At 34.9% G+C, this 15,000-nt stretch overlaps 1 protein-coding gene across 1 annotated transcript in view; it reads left to right on the top strand.

Annotated features, from left to right (window-relative positions):
- The window catches only part of col27a1a (collagen, type XXVII, alpha 1a), a 156,084-nt gene that overhangs the window by 110,512 nt on the left and 30,572 nt on the right, over positions 1 to 15,000 (top strand). Inside the window, exons 29-39 of the mRNA XM_056447135.1 lie at positions 513 to 566; positions 646 to 690; positions 887 to 931; positions 4,007 to 4,060; positions 4,631 to 4,684; positions 4,893 to 4,946; positions 8,439 to 8,492; positions 9,467 to 9,520; positions 12,137 to 12,244; positions 14,088 to 14,141; positions 14,223 to 14,330. Of these exons, the coding sequence (XP_056303110.1) occupies positions 513 to 566; positions 646 to 690; positions 887 to 931; positions 4,007 to 4,060; positions 4,631 to 4,684; positions 4,893 to 4,946; positions 8,439 to 8,492; positions 9,467 to 9,520; positions 12,137 to 12,244; positions 14,088 to 14,141; positions 14,223 to 14,330 (684 nt within the window). The remainder of the gene's footprint in view (positions 1 to 512; positions 567 to 645; positions 691 to 886; positions 932 to 4,006; positions 4,061 to 4,630; positions 4,685 to 4,892; positions 4,947 to 8,438; positions 8,493 to 9,466; positions 9,521 to 12,136; positions 12,245 to 14,087; positions 14,142 to 14,222; positions 14,331 to 15,000) is intronic.

Below are 15,000 nucleotides of genomic sequence, written 5' to 3'. Positions count from 1 at the left end.
CAGTCTGGCCATTCTCCTCTGACCTCTGGCATCAACAAGGCATTTGCACCCACATAACGTTCAAAGTCACTTAAATCACCTTTCTTCCTCATTCTGATGCTCGGTTTGAACTGCAGCAGATCGTCTTGACCATGTCTACATGCCTAAATGATTTTAGAGTTGCTGCTGTGGTTGTCTGATTATAAATTTGCATTAACGAGCAGTTGGACAGGTGTACCTAATAAAGTGGCCGGTAAGTGTAAATTTCAGAATTTGAGAAGCATTTCAAGTTGCATTTTATGTCACATGTCACAATACTGTAGGTCGTGTGTGTGTGTGTGTGTGTGTGTGTGTGTGTGTGTGTGTGTGTGTGTGTGTGCGTGTGTGCGTGTGTGTGTGTGTGTAAATTTCTTTTTTATTTTTCAATTTACATTATCATTTATTTTAAAATTTCTGTTTAGGACAAAACAAAAAGCCTGTGGATTTTGGTTAGACTTTTCCAATTTATTTATTTATTTTTGTGTCTGGATTAGGGTCCTAGAGGTCCAGATGGGGTGCCTGGTGAGATCGGCACTGAAGGCAAAAAGGTAAAGGCCCGTGCCTTCTAGAGGAAGTGACCAGAAATAAATGCTGTTGAATCTAGGTTTAACAAATATTTCCTCACAGGGTCCTGATGGTCCTCCTGGAAAAATTGGTTTCCCAGGACACGCGGTAAAAACCTAGTTAAAATCATTGATTGCACTTCAATGCTAACTATTGCCAAGCTATTGCCTCTCTAGTCTTTAATTATGTTTTTATTGCCATGTGTGTGCAGCTTTGGATTGTATTTGTATGGCAATTGTTGTCATATCACTCCAGTCTTTGATTGTGTTTCAATGGTAACAGTGTCTGTCCAATCTCTCTGCAGGGGAAGATCGGCGAGTCTGGGGAGGTGGGGCCAAAGGGATTTCTGGTTAGTTCCTCTATTGAAATATTATACTGTGCACTGTATGATTGATATTTGTTGCAAATGTTTAACACTGTCCCTTAATGTTATGTATTTATGTAACAATACAATTAGTTTATCAAATTCCACAAACACAATGCAGCTCAATTTATGTCACCTCACTTTATTAAAGCGACAAGAGGATCTCACTCGGCAGCCATCTTTGAAACATATCAGCAAGGATGGATTTAGTGATTTAGGGGCCCCAAGCAATTCCGGCCATAGGGCCTCAAAAATGCACCTTTTGTACTTTAATGTATTTTGAATTAATTTATTTTTATTTAAAATTTCTTTTTTTTTTTTTTTATTATTTGTTTTTTAACACATTTTTTTTTTATTTGTTTTTTTCTTATGTCACTCAATCTCCTGGTAACACTTTATTTTGATGGTCCATCTGAGTATTAGTAGACAGTCTGCTTAATATCTGTTGATACTGCTGCTAAACAGACATTTAACTGACTGAAAGAAACTTTGCAAGTACATGTCAACTTACACTAACCCTAACCCAACAGTCTACTTACAATCTAATGAGAATTAGTTGGCATGTAGATGCAATTTAACTTAAATTCAACAAACGGACCATCAAAATAAAGTGTGACCAATCTCCTTTCTACATTTTATCGTAATGCAAAGTAATAACATGTACAGCATCTTGTAACATCTTGTAAAACTTTTTAAATACTTTGTTTTCTAACTGAAAATTATAATTAGACTACTTCATTTTTAAAATTAAATCTTTACCTGGTTTGACTGCTGGACTGCTCCATGATTGAGGGTGGGGACACATTTGCGCAGATGTAATAATTATTCATTCATTTATTCGTTTTCTTTTCGGCTTAGTCCACTTTATTAATCAGCGGTTGCCACCACCAACTTATCCAGCATATCTTTTATGTAGCGAATGCCCTTCCAGCTGCAACCCATCACTGGGAAACACCCATACACTCTCATTCACACACATACACTACAATTTTTTAATTACCAAATTCACCTATAGTGCATGTGTTTGGACTGTGGGGGAACTAAAATGCCATCTGACCCAGCCAAGCGCTACCCACTGCGCCATTTTCTTTTTAAAATATTTCCCAAATGATGTTTAACAGAGCTAGGAAATTTTCACAGTATGTCTGATAATATTTTTTCTTCTGGAGAAAGTCTTATTTGTTTTATTTTGGCTAGAATAAAAGCAGTTTTTCATTTTTTAAAGACATTTTAAGGTCAATATTATTAGCCCCTTTAAGGTATATATTTTTCGATAGTCTACAGAACAAACCATCATTATACAATAACTTGCCTAATTACCCTAACCTGCCTAGTTACCTAATTAACCTAGTTAAGCCTTTAAATGTCACTTTAAGCTGTGTAGAAGTGTCTTGAAAAACATCTAGTCAAATATTATTTACTATCATCATGGCAAAGATAAAATAAATCAGTTATTAGAAATGAGTCATTAAGATTATTATGTTTAGAAATGTGTTGAAAAAAATCTGCTCTCCGTTAAACAGAAATTGGAGAAAAAATAAACAGGAGGGCTAATAATTCAGGCGGGCTAATAATTTTGACTTCAGCTGTATATATAATTTTAGGTATATTTTATAGTTCTAGGTATTTATTTGGGGGCCCTCAGATTTCCTGGGGCCCTAAGTGGCCGCTTATCTTGCTTATTGGTTAAATCTGCCCCTGCATATCAGGCAATATTCTCCAAAACATTTTATTTGCCAAGCTTCTGATTAAATTTCATATTTGCAATCACGAATAAAATTAAACAATGACCATCTCTTTAGTTTAGTTTCTAAATGTTCACTCAAATTCAGCATTTTTTCAGGTTGCCCAATCTAATTTGCATGCGCACTCGAAGGGAGCGAGACCACCAACCTAATTTATAGCTGTTAATGTTTACATGTCATCCTCTAAATAATGCCTCGTCCGATCGTGCTGCTCGTCTGAAGTAATTCCCAAATTGGTCTTGATGACAAATCTCCTCCCAAAATGACAGCGACTCTTTGTTTACAAATTCACAGGCATTCGTATAGTTGCTGTCATGTGATGTGCGTTTAACGGGACGAACTGTTGCTAGCAATCTTTTCATACAAATGAAAAAAAACAGAAACTTCTTTTTTAATGTGTATATAGTTCATTTAAAAGAAGAGATTTCAAGCTTTATGTGGATCTAATTCTCATGTCTGTGAAGCAAACATTCACTGAGATTCCAGAGCGTTTGCCGATTCCAGAGGGTTCATAACAACTGCAGAAACTCAATGATCTTCCCTTCCTGATTGCGATAAACTTCATTGTTCCAAGCTATGTCTGTCAATTATGAAAATGTATTTTACCATAGTATTTTCAATAGAGTTTCAGCACTCAGCTGCTGCTCCTCACGTCTTTCATCTCGTTTTACACTTTTGCAACTAAACGAATGCTTAAGTCTATTTAACTGACGATATTTTGATTCAATTACATTATCGATGCGGTGGCGCAGTGGGTAGCAAGTTCGCCTCACAGCAAGAAGGTCGCTGGTTTGAACCTCGGCTGGGTCAGTTGTCATTTCTATGTGGGGTTTGCATGTTCTCCCCCTGTTCGTGTGGGTTTCCTCTGGGTTCTCCGGTTTCCCCCACAAGTCCAAAGACATGTGGTATAGGTGAATTGGGTATGCTAAAATTGCTGTAGTACCGTAGTGTATGTGTGTGAGTGAGTGTGTATGGATGTTTCCTAGTGATGGGTTGGAGCTGGAAGGGCATCCCCTGCGTAAAACATGTGCTGGATAAATTGGTGGTTCATTCCGCTGTGGCGACGACAGATTAATAAAGGGACTAAGCCGAAAAAAAAAAATGAATGAACATTATCGATGCTGTAAAAGGAAACTTATGTAATTAAGGATAGTCTCATTAACGTTTCACTTCTGTGCATATGACCCTCTGTAGTAAAATGCTCATTTATCTTCATAGTAATTTATTATTATATTAATCATTGATTTATTCCTTGTCACTATTATAATAATTGAATTCATTCAACATGCTTTATTCGAATGATCTGTTTCTGAAGGGGATTCAAGGACCGTCCGGGGCTACAGGAGACAAAGGAATCGCAGGGGAGCCAGTGAGTGATGCTTTATTTCCCTTCAACACACAGAAACATATTTTTTCCACTGTCTTTTTGTGTAAACCGAGGGCTGGAAATCTACTTTGCATCCTCTGGGTGTTGAGCAACTCAAGATGATGAGTTTAAACACTGTGTATTTTTATCACATTCAGTCCTCAAATATAGATCAATTAAATGATGGAATAATTGTTGTCTGCCTTTTTTATTAAGAAAAGCTTCTTAATAAAGAATATTAATAATAAATAATTGTATTTTCTAGTAAGCACTCAAGTTCATGACCTAATTTGTTTAGTTTTTTTTGGCACTCATCTCTCAATTGTAATTAGTTCAGTGTTTGTGATTATATACTGAAAAATGTAAATAAGGTTTAGCAGTAGGTTTGCCAAGATTTGGAAACTGTACACACACACACACACACACACACACACACACACACACACACAAACATCTGGTTCACGGTTTAACATGTTGGCTTCAGATAATGGGAGATTGCAATGTTGAAATGAGTGTCTGTCTGTGTTTTCTAGTATGTATTACTGATAAATAATTTTATTTGTTTTGGACAAGGGACCTTCAGGACCTCCAGGAACACTCGGGCCTCAAGGAAATCCTGGACCAAAGGTAAAAGACTCCACATGTACACAACCACAATCTCCTGATGCTTCTGTCTGTTTTCATTCCCTTGATTGTGATTGATACTGATATTAAAATGATTACCCATGATTAATCCTATTAATATGCTGTTGATTAATGAAAGTAATTTCATTCTGTTAATCCATCTGTTTTGACAACAAAAAAAAAGACTTATTTATATTTATCTTTCTCTCAGGGCCCTGCAGGAAAAGTTGGTGATTCTGGACTTCCAGGAGAACCTGGAGAAAAGGTGGGGTAAATATAAATAAATATACAGTTGAAGTCAAAATATTAGCTCTTTTTATAATATTTCCCAAATGATGTTTAACAGAGAAAGGAATTTTTCACAGTATTTCCTATAATATTTTTTCTTCTAGAGAAAGTCTTATTTGTTTTATTTCAGCTAGAATAAAAACAGTTTTTAATCATTTTAAAACCATTTTAAGGTCAATATTGTAGCCCCCTTAAGCCAAATTTTTTTCCCATTTTCTACAGCCGTGGTCCCCAACCTTTTTTTTTTATCACCGTGGACCGGTCAGCACTTGACAATTTTGCTGCAGCCTGGGGGTGGGTAGGATGTATATAGATTGCTAGGTGACCAGCAACCGTTTTCTCAGAGGCTGACAAAACATTGCTGCAACTCTGATACAAGTTTTATTTATGAAGAAAATTACAAAACAATTGTACTTTTGTAATTGGGTGTTCTGTGCTGGATATTATTGCCTGGACGGTGCGAGCGATTCGCGTCGCTCCAAATATGAAAATTACTAATTTGCACGTGGAAGCGACTCGACAGGTGAACTAAGGTCGCAGTCATTTGCGATCGACAGCAGTTGATCTTTTTCTTGCACCGACATGCTGAATTTACCTGATTTGTTGACAAATGGGTCGCAGATCCATTCCTTGGCGGCTTGTGGCAGTGTGCGAATTATACATTGACTTTTTTGGTAATGTTAGTTTGTGTAATACATGCTTCAGTTAGTTAATTTTATGTATTTTGTGTGATAGGCTATTTCAACACAATCTCACGGCAATTCGTAACTTTTTGATTTAGTGGCTAATTCATATGAATTAGTACGATCTAATTCGTACGATTTAGTACGATTTGCTCATCCCCCAATGACGGTTGGGTTTAGGAGTGGGGTTAGGTGCCACGCCTCCTTTTTAAAATCGTACAACATAGACTCGTACGAATTAGCCACTAAACTGACAAAACATAAAATACTTACGTTTTCTCGTGAGATCAGGCTGGCTATTTAGTGTATTCTGAGCTGATTAGCTGTTTTGGTTTGCTTTAGGTCAAACTATACAAGCTATGCATCTAATTTAACTTTACTTTCAGGCAATATGTAGAAACAATATGAAGAAATCAGTCTTGTGAACTCTTACGGTGTATGTCGGTGCTCTGAATCTGCCGGTTTCAGACTGTTGAATGACTTTTTTCTCGCATACACGGATTGACGTGATTATCCATTCACTATAATGAACCATTATAGGGGTGGTCAAATGGATATCTATTATTTTAAATATGAACATAATTATTTAAAACACAGATCAGAGTGAACTTTTTCTCAGATTCAAAGGGGCCCCCTTACATCTTCTTTGTTCAGGGGGGGATCAAGCCTTAATTAGGGGGGTCAATACCCCCAAACCCCCCTTTAATTCGCTATCTGTTTCGTGGGTCCTTCCCTGGGCCTTTTCATCTCTAGATAATAAATAAAACAGAAATAATTTAGGATTTCTTGTGTGGCCTAGTACCAATTGATCCACAGAACGGTACTGGTCCCGGCCTGGTGGTTGGGGACCATTGGTCTACAGAACAAACCATCATTATACAATGACCTGCCTAATTAATCTAGTTAAGAATTTAAATGTTTCTTTAAGCTGAATACTAGTATCTTGAAAAATATCTAGTCAAATATTATGTACTGTCATCATGACAAAGATAAAATAAATCAGTTATTAGCAATAAGTTATTAAAACTATTATGTTTAGAAATGTGTGGAAAATATATGCAAGGGGCTAATAATTCAACTGTATATTTCATTTTTAATATTAATTAGAAGGCAAAGTGTTGTTCTTCTAACATGTTTAATACATTTAAATGCAATAAAGAAAATAAATAAATGCCCTAATTTTAGTAACAGATTATTAACAAATGGTTAATAACAAGGGTACCCTTTTGGTGGGCGTGGTGTATGATAGAAAGTTTCAGTCGACGTCATTCTAGCTCGAGGAAATGTCTACGTTTGTCAGTGTCTGGCAGGATCGGGTTTCAAAAGCACGTCAATAATCAAGCGCAGGTTATTATTATCAGCTCAAGAAGTTTGTTATTTCAGATATAATGTTAGAAATCCAACACAACTCAAAATTATAAATCATAATCCAGACTCAACATTGTGTATACTCGCTATGTGACTATTATGAATGTTCACATTGCGATATCAATGCTGAAATGATTTATTGTGCTGCCCTAGTTTCTGTATTTAAATTAGCATTCTCCATCATAGATATGTGCAAAGTTTGGTGAAAATTAAATTCTGTTATTAACATTTACCACTTCCAACCACAGTTTTAAAGGTGACCTATTATGCCCCTTTTTACAAGATGTAAAATAAATCTCTGATGTGCCTAGAGCAGAGGTCTCAAACTCAAATTTGCGGTGGGCCATGTCAGTGACTGAAAACTCATAGGAGGGCCGTTTTAACATTCATGCACAAGAAAAAAAGTGGACAACTGATGTGATTGATGCAGTCAGACATTCTACCCCAAAGTATATGCAGTCAAAGCTCCTTCTTATTGTTTCTTGTTGTACATGTTGAAGGGGTCGTTTATATTGCTATGAAAATACTACAATTTAATTATAGGCATAATAATAATAATTATTATTATGTCCCAATCATTTTTTGCTTAACCAAAAGTTTAACAGGATAGCGCAAGACAGCAGAAAAGAGTTTGGGTAACTGTTGACTTTGTTATTCTCAATATCATTCTTTTTTTGTAAAACTGTGGAGAAACGTATAGATATATTCACGTTTACTTTAACAAGTTCAATTCAGCCAGCAGTCAAATTTTACTAATGCACATTTTTTACACAAACCTTAATATGCATATTAGGAAAATCTATTAATGAGACCATTTGAATCTAATAATAGCAATGAAGTAAATAAATAAATAAACCATGTTTAAACTTGACCTATTTTTAGTAACAGATTATTAACAAAAGTCCAACACAACTCAAATAAGAGCTTGTAAAACATGCAGTTTAACTTCTGGAGATTGCTAATCAACAATTTCCTCATCTCACTAGCTATTTGTGTTTGAATAAAGTCTACATTTTAAGAGCTGTTGGCCCTGTTTAGTGCCCTATTCATGAAAAGAGCCTGAAATTAGTGTTAAACCGTTTCCCATCATTTTCTTTCAAGAGGTGCTATTATGCAGCTCTAAATGACTGTTGCTAAATCTGATTGTGTTTGGCAGCTCAGATCTCCATTGAGCTGCTGCGTATATATGTGCCAGATGCAGTCTGAAGAGGAACCATATGACTATATTAGTATTGTTAAAGTTAGATAACGTCAGCCTGAGCTTGGCATTGCTCTCTAAAACAGATGTGCAGTCACACACCATTGCTCATAATTGCCATTTCACTGACTGGACTCGTGTAATTAAAAGGAACTTGTTAGAAATAATAAAGCTGTCTGTGTGTTTGGACTTTTATTATGTGTTTTTATTGTTTACATAGGGGTCAATCGGGCTTGCGGGGAATTCTGGGGCTGCAGGACTTATCGGAGCAAGGGTGAGTGTTAAATTTATCTGCGAATGGCTTTTTAACAGTTTGTCTAGTGTATAGCTGTGGTGTATTTGTGGTATTAACTGTTAGCTTGTTCATTTATTTGACTAATTTAGTAAATGTTGACTTGGAAAGGGTTTGAATTTCTGGACAGTAAAATAAAAAATAATAATTAAAAAAAACACTGTTCCATTTGGGATGATACAAAAGTTAAACACTACATGGTTGAGTGTGTAAGTGCATAATTTAAGCCAGTTCATCTTTATTTCTATAGCGCTTTTACAATGTAGATTGTGTCAAAGCAGCTTAACATAGAAGTTATGCAGAGTCACTGATTCGATCCAAGACCAACGACGAGATGATCCCAAGGTTTCCATTTCCTGGACCAGGCCGTATCCTGATCAGCTACTGTGGTGGTCATGGAGGAGTGGAGAACATGAGACTGATTCCTGTGATGCTCCAGAGACAGACGAGTCTTCACTGAGGCCAGCTTCCAGTCTCTGCCGCTGCTCTGCACAAGACGTTTGGCCAGCGGAGAAATTAAAATGGTCGTGCCCAACTGAGCCTGGTTTCTCTCAAGGTTTTTTTTCTTCACTTCCGCCATTTAGTGAAGTTTTTTTTCCCTCTCCGCTGTCGCCACTAGCTTGCATGGTTCAGGATCTATAGAGCTGCGCATCGTTGGATTTGCTCTTCAGTGTTTGGACTCTCAGTGGTGATTTTAAACCACACTGAACTGAGCTAAACTGAACTGAACTTAAACACTACAAACTGAACTACACTGTTCCTATTTACTATGACCTTTTATGTGAAGCTGCTTTGACACAATCTACATTGTATAAGCGCTATACAAATAAAGGGGAATTGAATTGAATTCTAGTGAATTGAAACTGCTTCAGTCCAGTTTTCAGTGTTGGAAGTTTAGTTTAGTTATAATTGTATTGTGTCTCATTTGAGACGCATCTTATTTTTTTCTGATACAGGGAGAACCAGGTTTAGAAGGAGAGGCTGGTCCCGCTGGTCCTGATGGCACAAAGGTAATACTTTTTCAAATCTTTTTTAAAATTATTATTATTATTTTTACATTTTGTTTTTTAAAACATTTATGGGAGCATGTCAGAAAAATTCATCTGCAGGATATTGGAAAAATGTTATTCTGCGATATTTATTGCAATATGAATGCAATTTTACTAGATGAATTGAATTAATGTTTGTAAAGAATCTGTAATTTTAGATTGATTCGGATGATTCTGTAGGGGAGTGCATGAAATAAATAAACAATCTACAAGCGTAGATATATTCAATAAAGAAAAATATGCTAATTAAATAAACTGTGTTTTCTGAGGAGTGGAACAGTATTCAGGTATACCGTTGAATAATAAAATGTAAAATAATACTGCGTAGTCATCGTTTTATAAACAATTCAATAAAATTAACCGAACAAATAATGTTTTATGACTCTTTGAAATTGCCCCTTTCAGGCTTTGGTCCTAATTATGACATTTTGGGGACTGTCACTTTAAATTCAAATGAGATTGTGCTGTTTTCAAAAGAGAGCGGAGCTACAGATGCCTGTGTGTCAGCATAGTGGCAGATTCAAGAACAATACCCATGTCCTATTCTAATGAGGGAGAGATGGTCACTAGTGGGCGGGGCTTTCCCCTACTGATGACACGTACAAATGGAGAATTTCAATCAAAGTGTTTCTGCAGACTGTTTATATCAAGTCTGATTATAAAAAATAAAATTAATATATTTTTACTGTTAGAAGTTGATTATATCCACAGACTGTTGCCACACAACTGTTTAAACCCCTTATAAAACAGATTTTTGCATAATAAGTTCTCTTTAATATGCAAATTACATACAAATTGTAACACTTTATAAGTTGCTAAATTAAATTGAAAATGTATTACTTAAAAGGCACATAATTTACCTCTTTTTAAGATGTAATATTAATATTATGGTTCTTCTGAGTGTGCCAGTTTAGGTTCAGTTTAAAACACAATTCAGATTTTTTTTATTATAATGTGTTAAAAAGTGTCATGTTGGGGGCGTGTCCACAGCTCGCTGATTTATGGGTGTGTTGCTTCACATGTAAATTAGTTTCGGCTTCCCGCCCAACGTAACAAGGGGGCGGGGCCATGACCCGCTCTGTGTTTGCAACACAGACAGGCAGATTGAAAGGAGGAGAGGATCAGCATTCAGTCGTACATGTATGACTCGGACACAGACCAAGCAGAGAGTACAAAATCATATGTGTCTTTGTACAGTTTTACAGCCAACTGTGTGCTAGTTTCAAGTGCCGAGCTTGTACACAGAAACTAATAACCACGCACACTGAATTAACTTTGACTGAGGCACCGGATGCACCGTTCGAAGCTGCAACACGGCACACCAGACACTCTCTGTGGCGCGGCAGAAACATGAAGTGTCCCGAATCGTCGCTCCACGCATTTTTGAATTCTAAACATAGGTTTCTGCAGCGGTCCGCGGCGCCCAGCCGTCGACTTGAGTGTACCCTGATAGAAACCGATGTTTAGAATCCTTAAACGCATGCTAGTTAAGATCACAGGGAGCTTATGGGATCGCGAGAAATGCAAACGGCTGAAGTATAAGGTAGACTCAATGAGAAGTACACATGTTTGCAAACCTACCTAAAGATACAACCAATAATTCTGATTAGAGTGATAATGTGGAGAATATTGCTCTTGTGTTGAGCCCAATGAGCCTTGCATCTAAAAATAGAGCTAGCGTGTTCCTTTAGTGATATCGCTTTGACTCACGCTGAAAATGGCGGAAGTGAATCAACAAACTGAGGATATGATGACGCGCCTGTCAATCAATATTGGTGCGCGGGGGGACCACACTCCTACGTAAAGTTGCGGTCGATTTGAAAACCGCTCCAATTGGTCCACCGTTTTTTATGTTGTTAAATTGCAAAAAAAAGCACTGGGTGTGCTTATATCACCCCAATATGACGGTCTATACACCATACATGCACATATGTCTGTCCAAACAGCTTGAAAAGTAGATTTTTTTACCATAGGTGCCCTTTAAAATAAATTAGTATGTCATTCACACGTTGAAACTATGGTGGGAAATGGCATTTATATAATTACATTTTTGTTTTGCACACAGATTTTGTACATGTTACAATGGTCTGTTTATGCAGATGAATGCAAAGTTTAGTACAGAAATACATTGCTGGTTTGATTTAAATGCAGAAATACATTGCTGGTTTGCATATTACATTTCAACTGAACTGTGCTATATGCTTCCATATTTAATATTCAGTTAGACTGCATTATATTTTTGACTAGACTAGCACCGTCAGATGAGAAATAAATCAGAACTGAACTGATCTAAAGGAAGATGCCATTGTCTTCAGCTTGTTTTATAATTGATGCAATTTTGAATCAACCTTATATTGACTGGTGCTGAATAATCATTGGTTTGCATTATGTTAATGGATATTAATGAAACGTTTCATGACTGATTAACTTATATTTTAGTATTGATCTAACTTGAATCAACAGAGCTAATAGATAATAATCTTAGAATATTATCTTAAATTTGCTTATTTTTATCCTTATATTTAAACAATATGTATTGCATTAAGCTCTATGTTAATAGAGTTGACTTTTGTACAGGGTGAAAAGGGTGACATGGGCACAGAGGGTGAGCAGGGGATCAGAGGTGACCCTGGAATTAAGGGGAAAGACGGGCCACCGGGCGACCCTGGACTTACTGGAGTCAGAGTGAGTGATGCTAAATATTACATTCATATTTTGCTTTATACATTTGTGTTCAAAATAATAGCAGTGTGTTGGAAAAAATGAGTAAAGCTCAAAATGCGTATAATTATATTTTTTTGATGCATGCAAAATACATTGGGAACACTAAACATTCCATTCTAAACCAAAATATGAAGTAAAAAATGCTTAAATGTGTTATTTCTTTACAGAAAGGGAAGAATATTAGAAAGTTTCATAAAAATAGCAGCATCTGCATTGTTCTATTTAAAAAATCATTCAGTGAAAATTATTAGAAGGATTTTGAACACACTGCTATTATTTTGAACACAACTATATATACACACACAATATACATGCTGCATGTAGAGTTTAGGGTTAGTAAAATAGGCTGACAATAGAGTGATTTTTGACTCTCAAACCCACCAAAAACAACAGATTTGTCAGTCTTAAGTTGATATATATATATATATATATAGGTTTAACATTTTGAAATAAAACACATATTTTGCAAAATTCTGGATGGTAAACTGCTTTAGCAATAAAAAACCCACACATTAAAAATACGAATGCTATAATTGTACAAATACAAGTAATGTTTTATGGAATATTATAACTCACAAAAAGCATTTTAGGATATTGTTGAATACTATTAAATTATTTCCTGATTTTTTTTAAATATATTTATTTTTAAACCTTATATTTCCATTATTCACTTTATATTTTAGTATTTTTGTAAATTTTTTTTACATTTTTATTTAGCTTTAATCAATTAGAATTTTAGTTAAAAAAAATAAATTATTTCAGTTAGTTCCCAGATGTACATTCTTCAGTAAGATTTTATTTATTTATTTATTTATTTATTTATTTATTTATTTATTTATTTATTTATTTATTTATTTATTTATAATTTTATTTATTTATTTATTTATTTATTTATAATTTTATTTATTTATTTGTTTATTTAATTAGTTTGTTTATTTTATTTATTTATTTTTATAATTTTATTATTTTAATCCAGTTAATGAAAATGTCTGTCTGTTGTGGTTTGGTTGTATTTTAGGGTCTGTATTTTAATATTGTATACTGGAATTTAATATTTCAATATTTAACATTTTTTGTGCTTGTAAAGTGTGTCCTGTTTGTTTGTTTGTTTTTAATACTTACCCAGCTGTTTGGATTAAAAGCCATGATTTATTTTTCATAATTGCTAACACACTAAAGCTTATTCTCTGAACCAAATCTGCAGTGATCTAAACTCTCGAACTCGAACAATTTCAGACAGTTTGCAGATCTCATTCAGTCTTTATGCAAAACTTGAAATACGTTCATTTTTCACTGGTTTAATGCTAAAAAATCTATACAAAAATTAGACATTGATTTAAAGTCTTTTTAATTTGATTTAAGGTCATTGACATATTTATAGGTATGTTACAGCATGTTATTTTCAGTTCAGACATCTCAAACATGCAGTTACAGGCTTTTAGTTCACCCAAAAATGAAAATTCGCTCACTATTCACTCTCCCTCGAGTGGTTCTGAACGGTCATGAGTTTCTTTCTTCTGTTGAACACAAAGATATTTGGAAGAAAGCTGAAAAACATTGATATTTTAACTGAACATGTCTTAATAGCAACACAATAAAACCAAATAATTTCACACACTTAAAGGTTTTAATGAAGTTGCCTTTTACTGGAAATACTTAACAATAACCTCGTTAATCTTGTTAATAATCCTGTGTCCTGTTTAATTCATGTTTTTCATTTTATGTCAGTCGTTAAGTCCGATATTTGATTGTAGCGTTGTGGTAGCTATTTAAAAAAAATAATAATTTGCATACTGTATTTTAGGGTCCTGAAGGAAAATCTGGTAAAAGTGGTGAGAGAGGGAAACCAGGGCTTAAGGTGAGACATTTGAGCTCCTCATCATTTAGTTTGGTTTAAAATCATCTTTAATATTGGCTACACTTGCATGTTCCCCTGCAGGGTGCTAAAGGTAACATCGGTCATCTGGGCGAGACGGGAAGTGTGGGAAAGATTGGGCCAATCGGAACCACTGGACCAAAGGGCTCTCGGGGAACTATCGGACATGTGGTAAACATATACATATGTTCTCATTCAAGTCATCGTGACATGAAATCAATCCTTTATCTTTATATAATATAGCAGAAATTATTAATGCAGTAAATGTACTCTTAATTCCCCTCCCCCTTCAATGACATCGCTTCTCTGATTGGGTGTAAGGTCTGTCAATCAAATGAGATCCCCTAATAGGAAACAGACCATTTTTTTGAAGTCAGAATTATTCACCCTCCTGTGAATTGTTTTTTTTTTTCTTATTTAAATATTTCCCAAATTATGTTTAACAGAGGAATTTTTCACAGTATTTCCTATAATATTTTTTCTTCTGGAGAAAGTCTAATTTGTTTTATTTAGGCTAGAATAAAAGCAGTTTAAAAATTTTTTAATTTTTAATTTCTAATTACCCTAACTTGCTTAATTAAGCCTTTAAATGTCACTTTAAGCTGAATACTAGTATCTTGAAAAATATCTAGTCAAATATTATGTACTGTCATCATGGCAAAGATAATAGAAATCAGTTATTAGAAATTATTAAACTATTCTGTTAAGACTTCAACTGTACCTCACAATAGGAAATAACATTGAAAAGTCCATTTAATCTTATATTTCAGTTTAAATTAGTAATTTGTAGATGACTTCGCTTTAACGTTGACAAAAAAACTCGTCTCGTCACTTTTGTGTG

This window comes from Danio aesculapii, chromosome 21, assembly GCF_903798145.1.
Source record: "Danio aesculapii chromosome 21, fDanAes4.1, whole genome shotgun sequence".
In the NCBI taxonomy this organism is placed as follows: Eukaryota; Metazoa; Chordata; class Actinopteri; order Cypriniformes; family Danionidae; genus Danio; species Danio aesculapii.
Note: the sequence above shows the minus strand (reverse complement) of the source record. Positions and strands in the feature narration are given on the sequence as shown.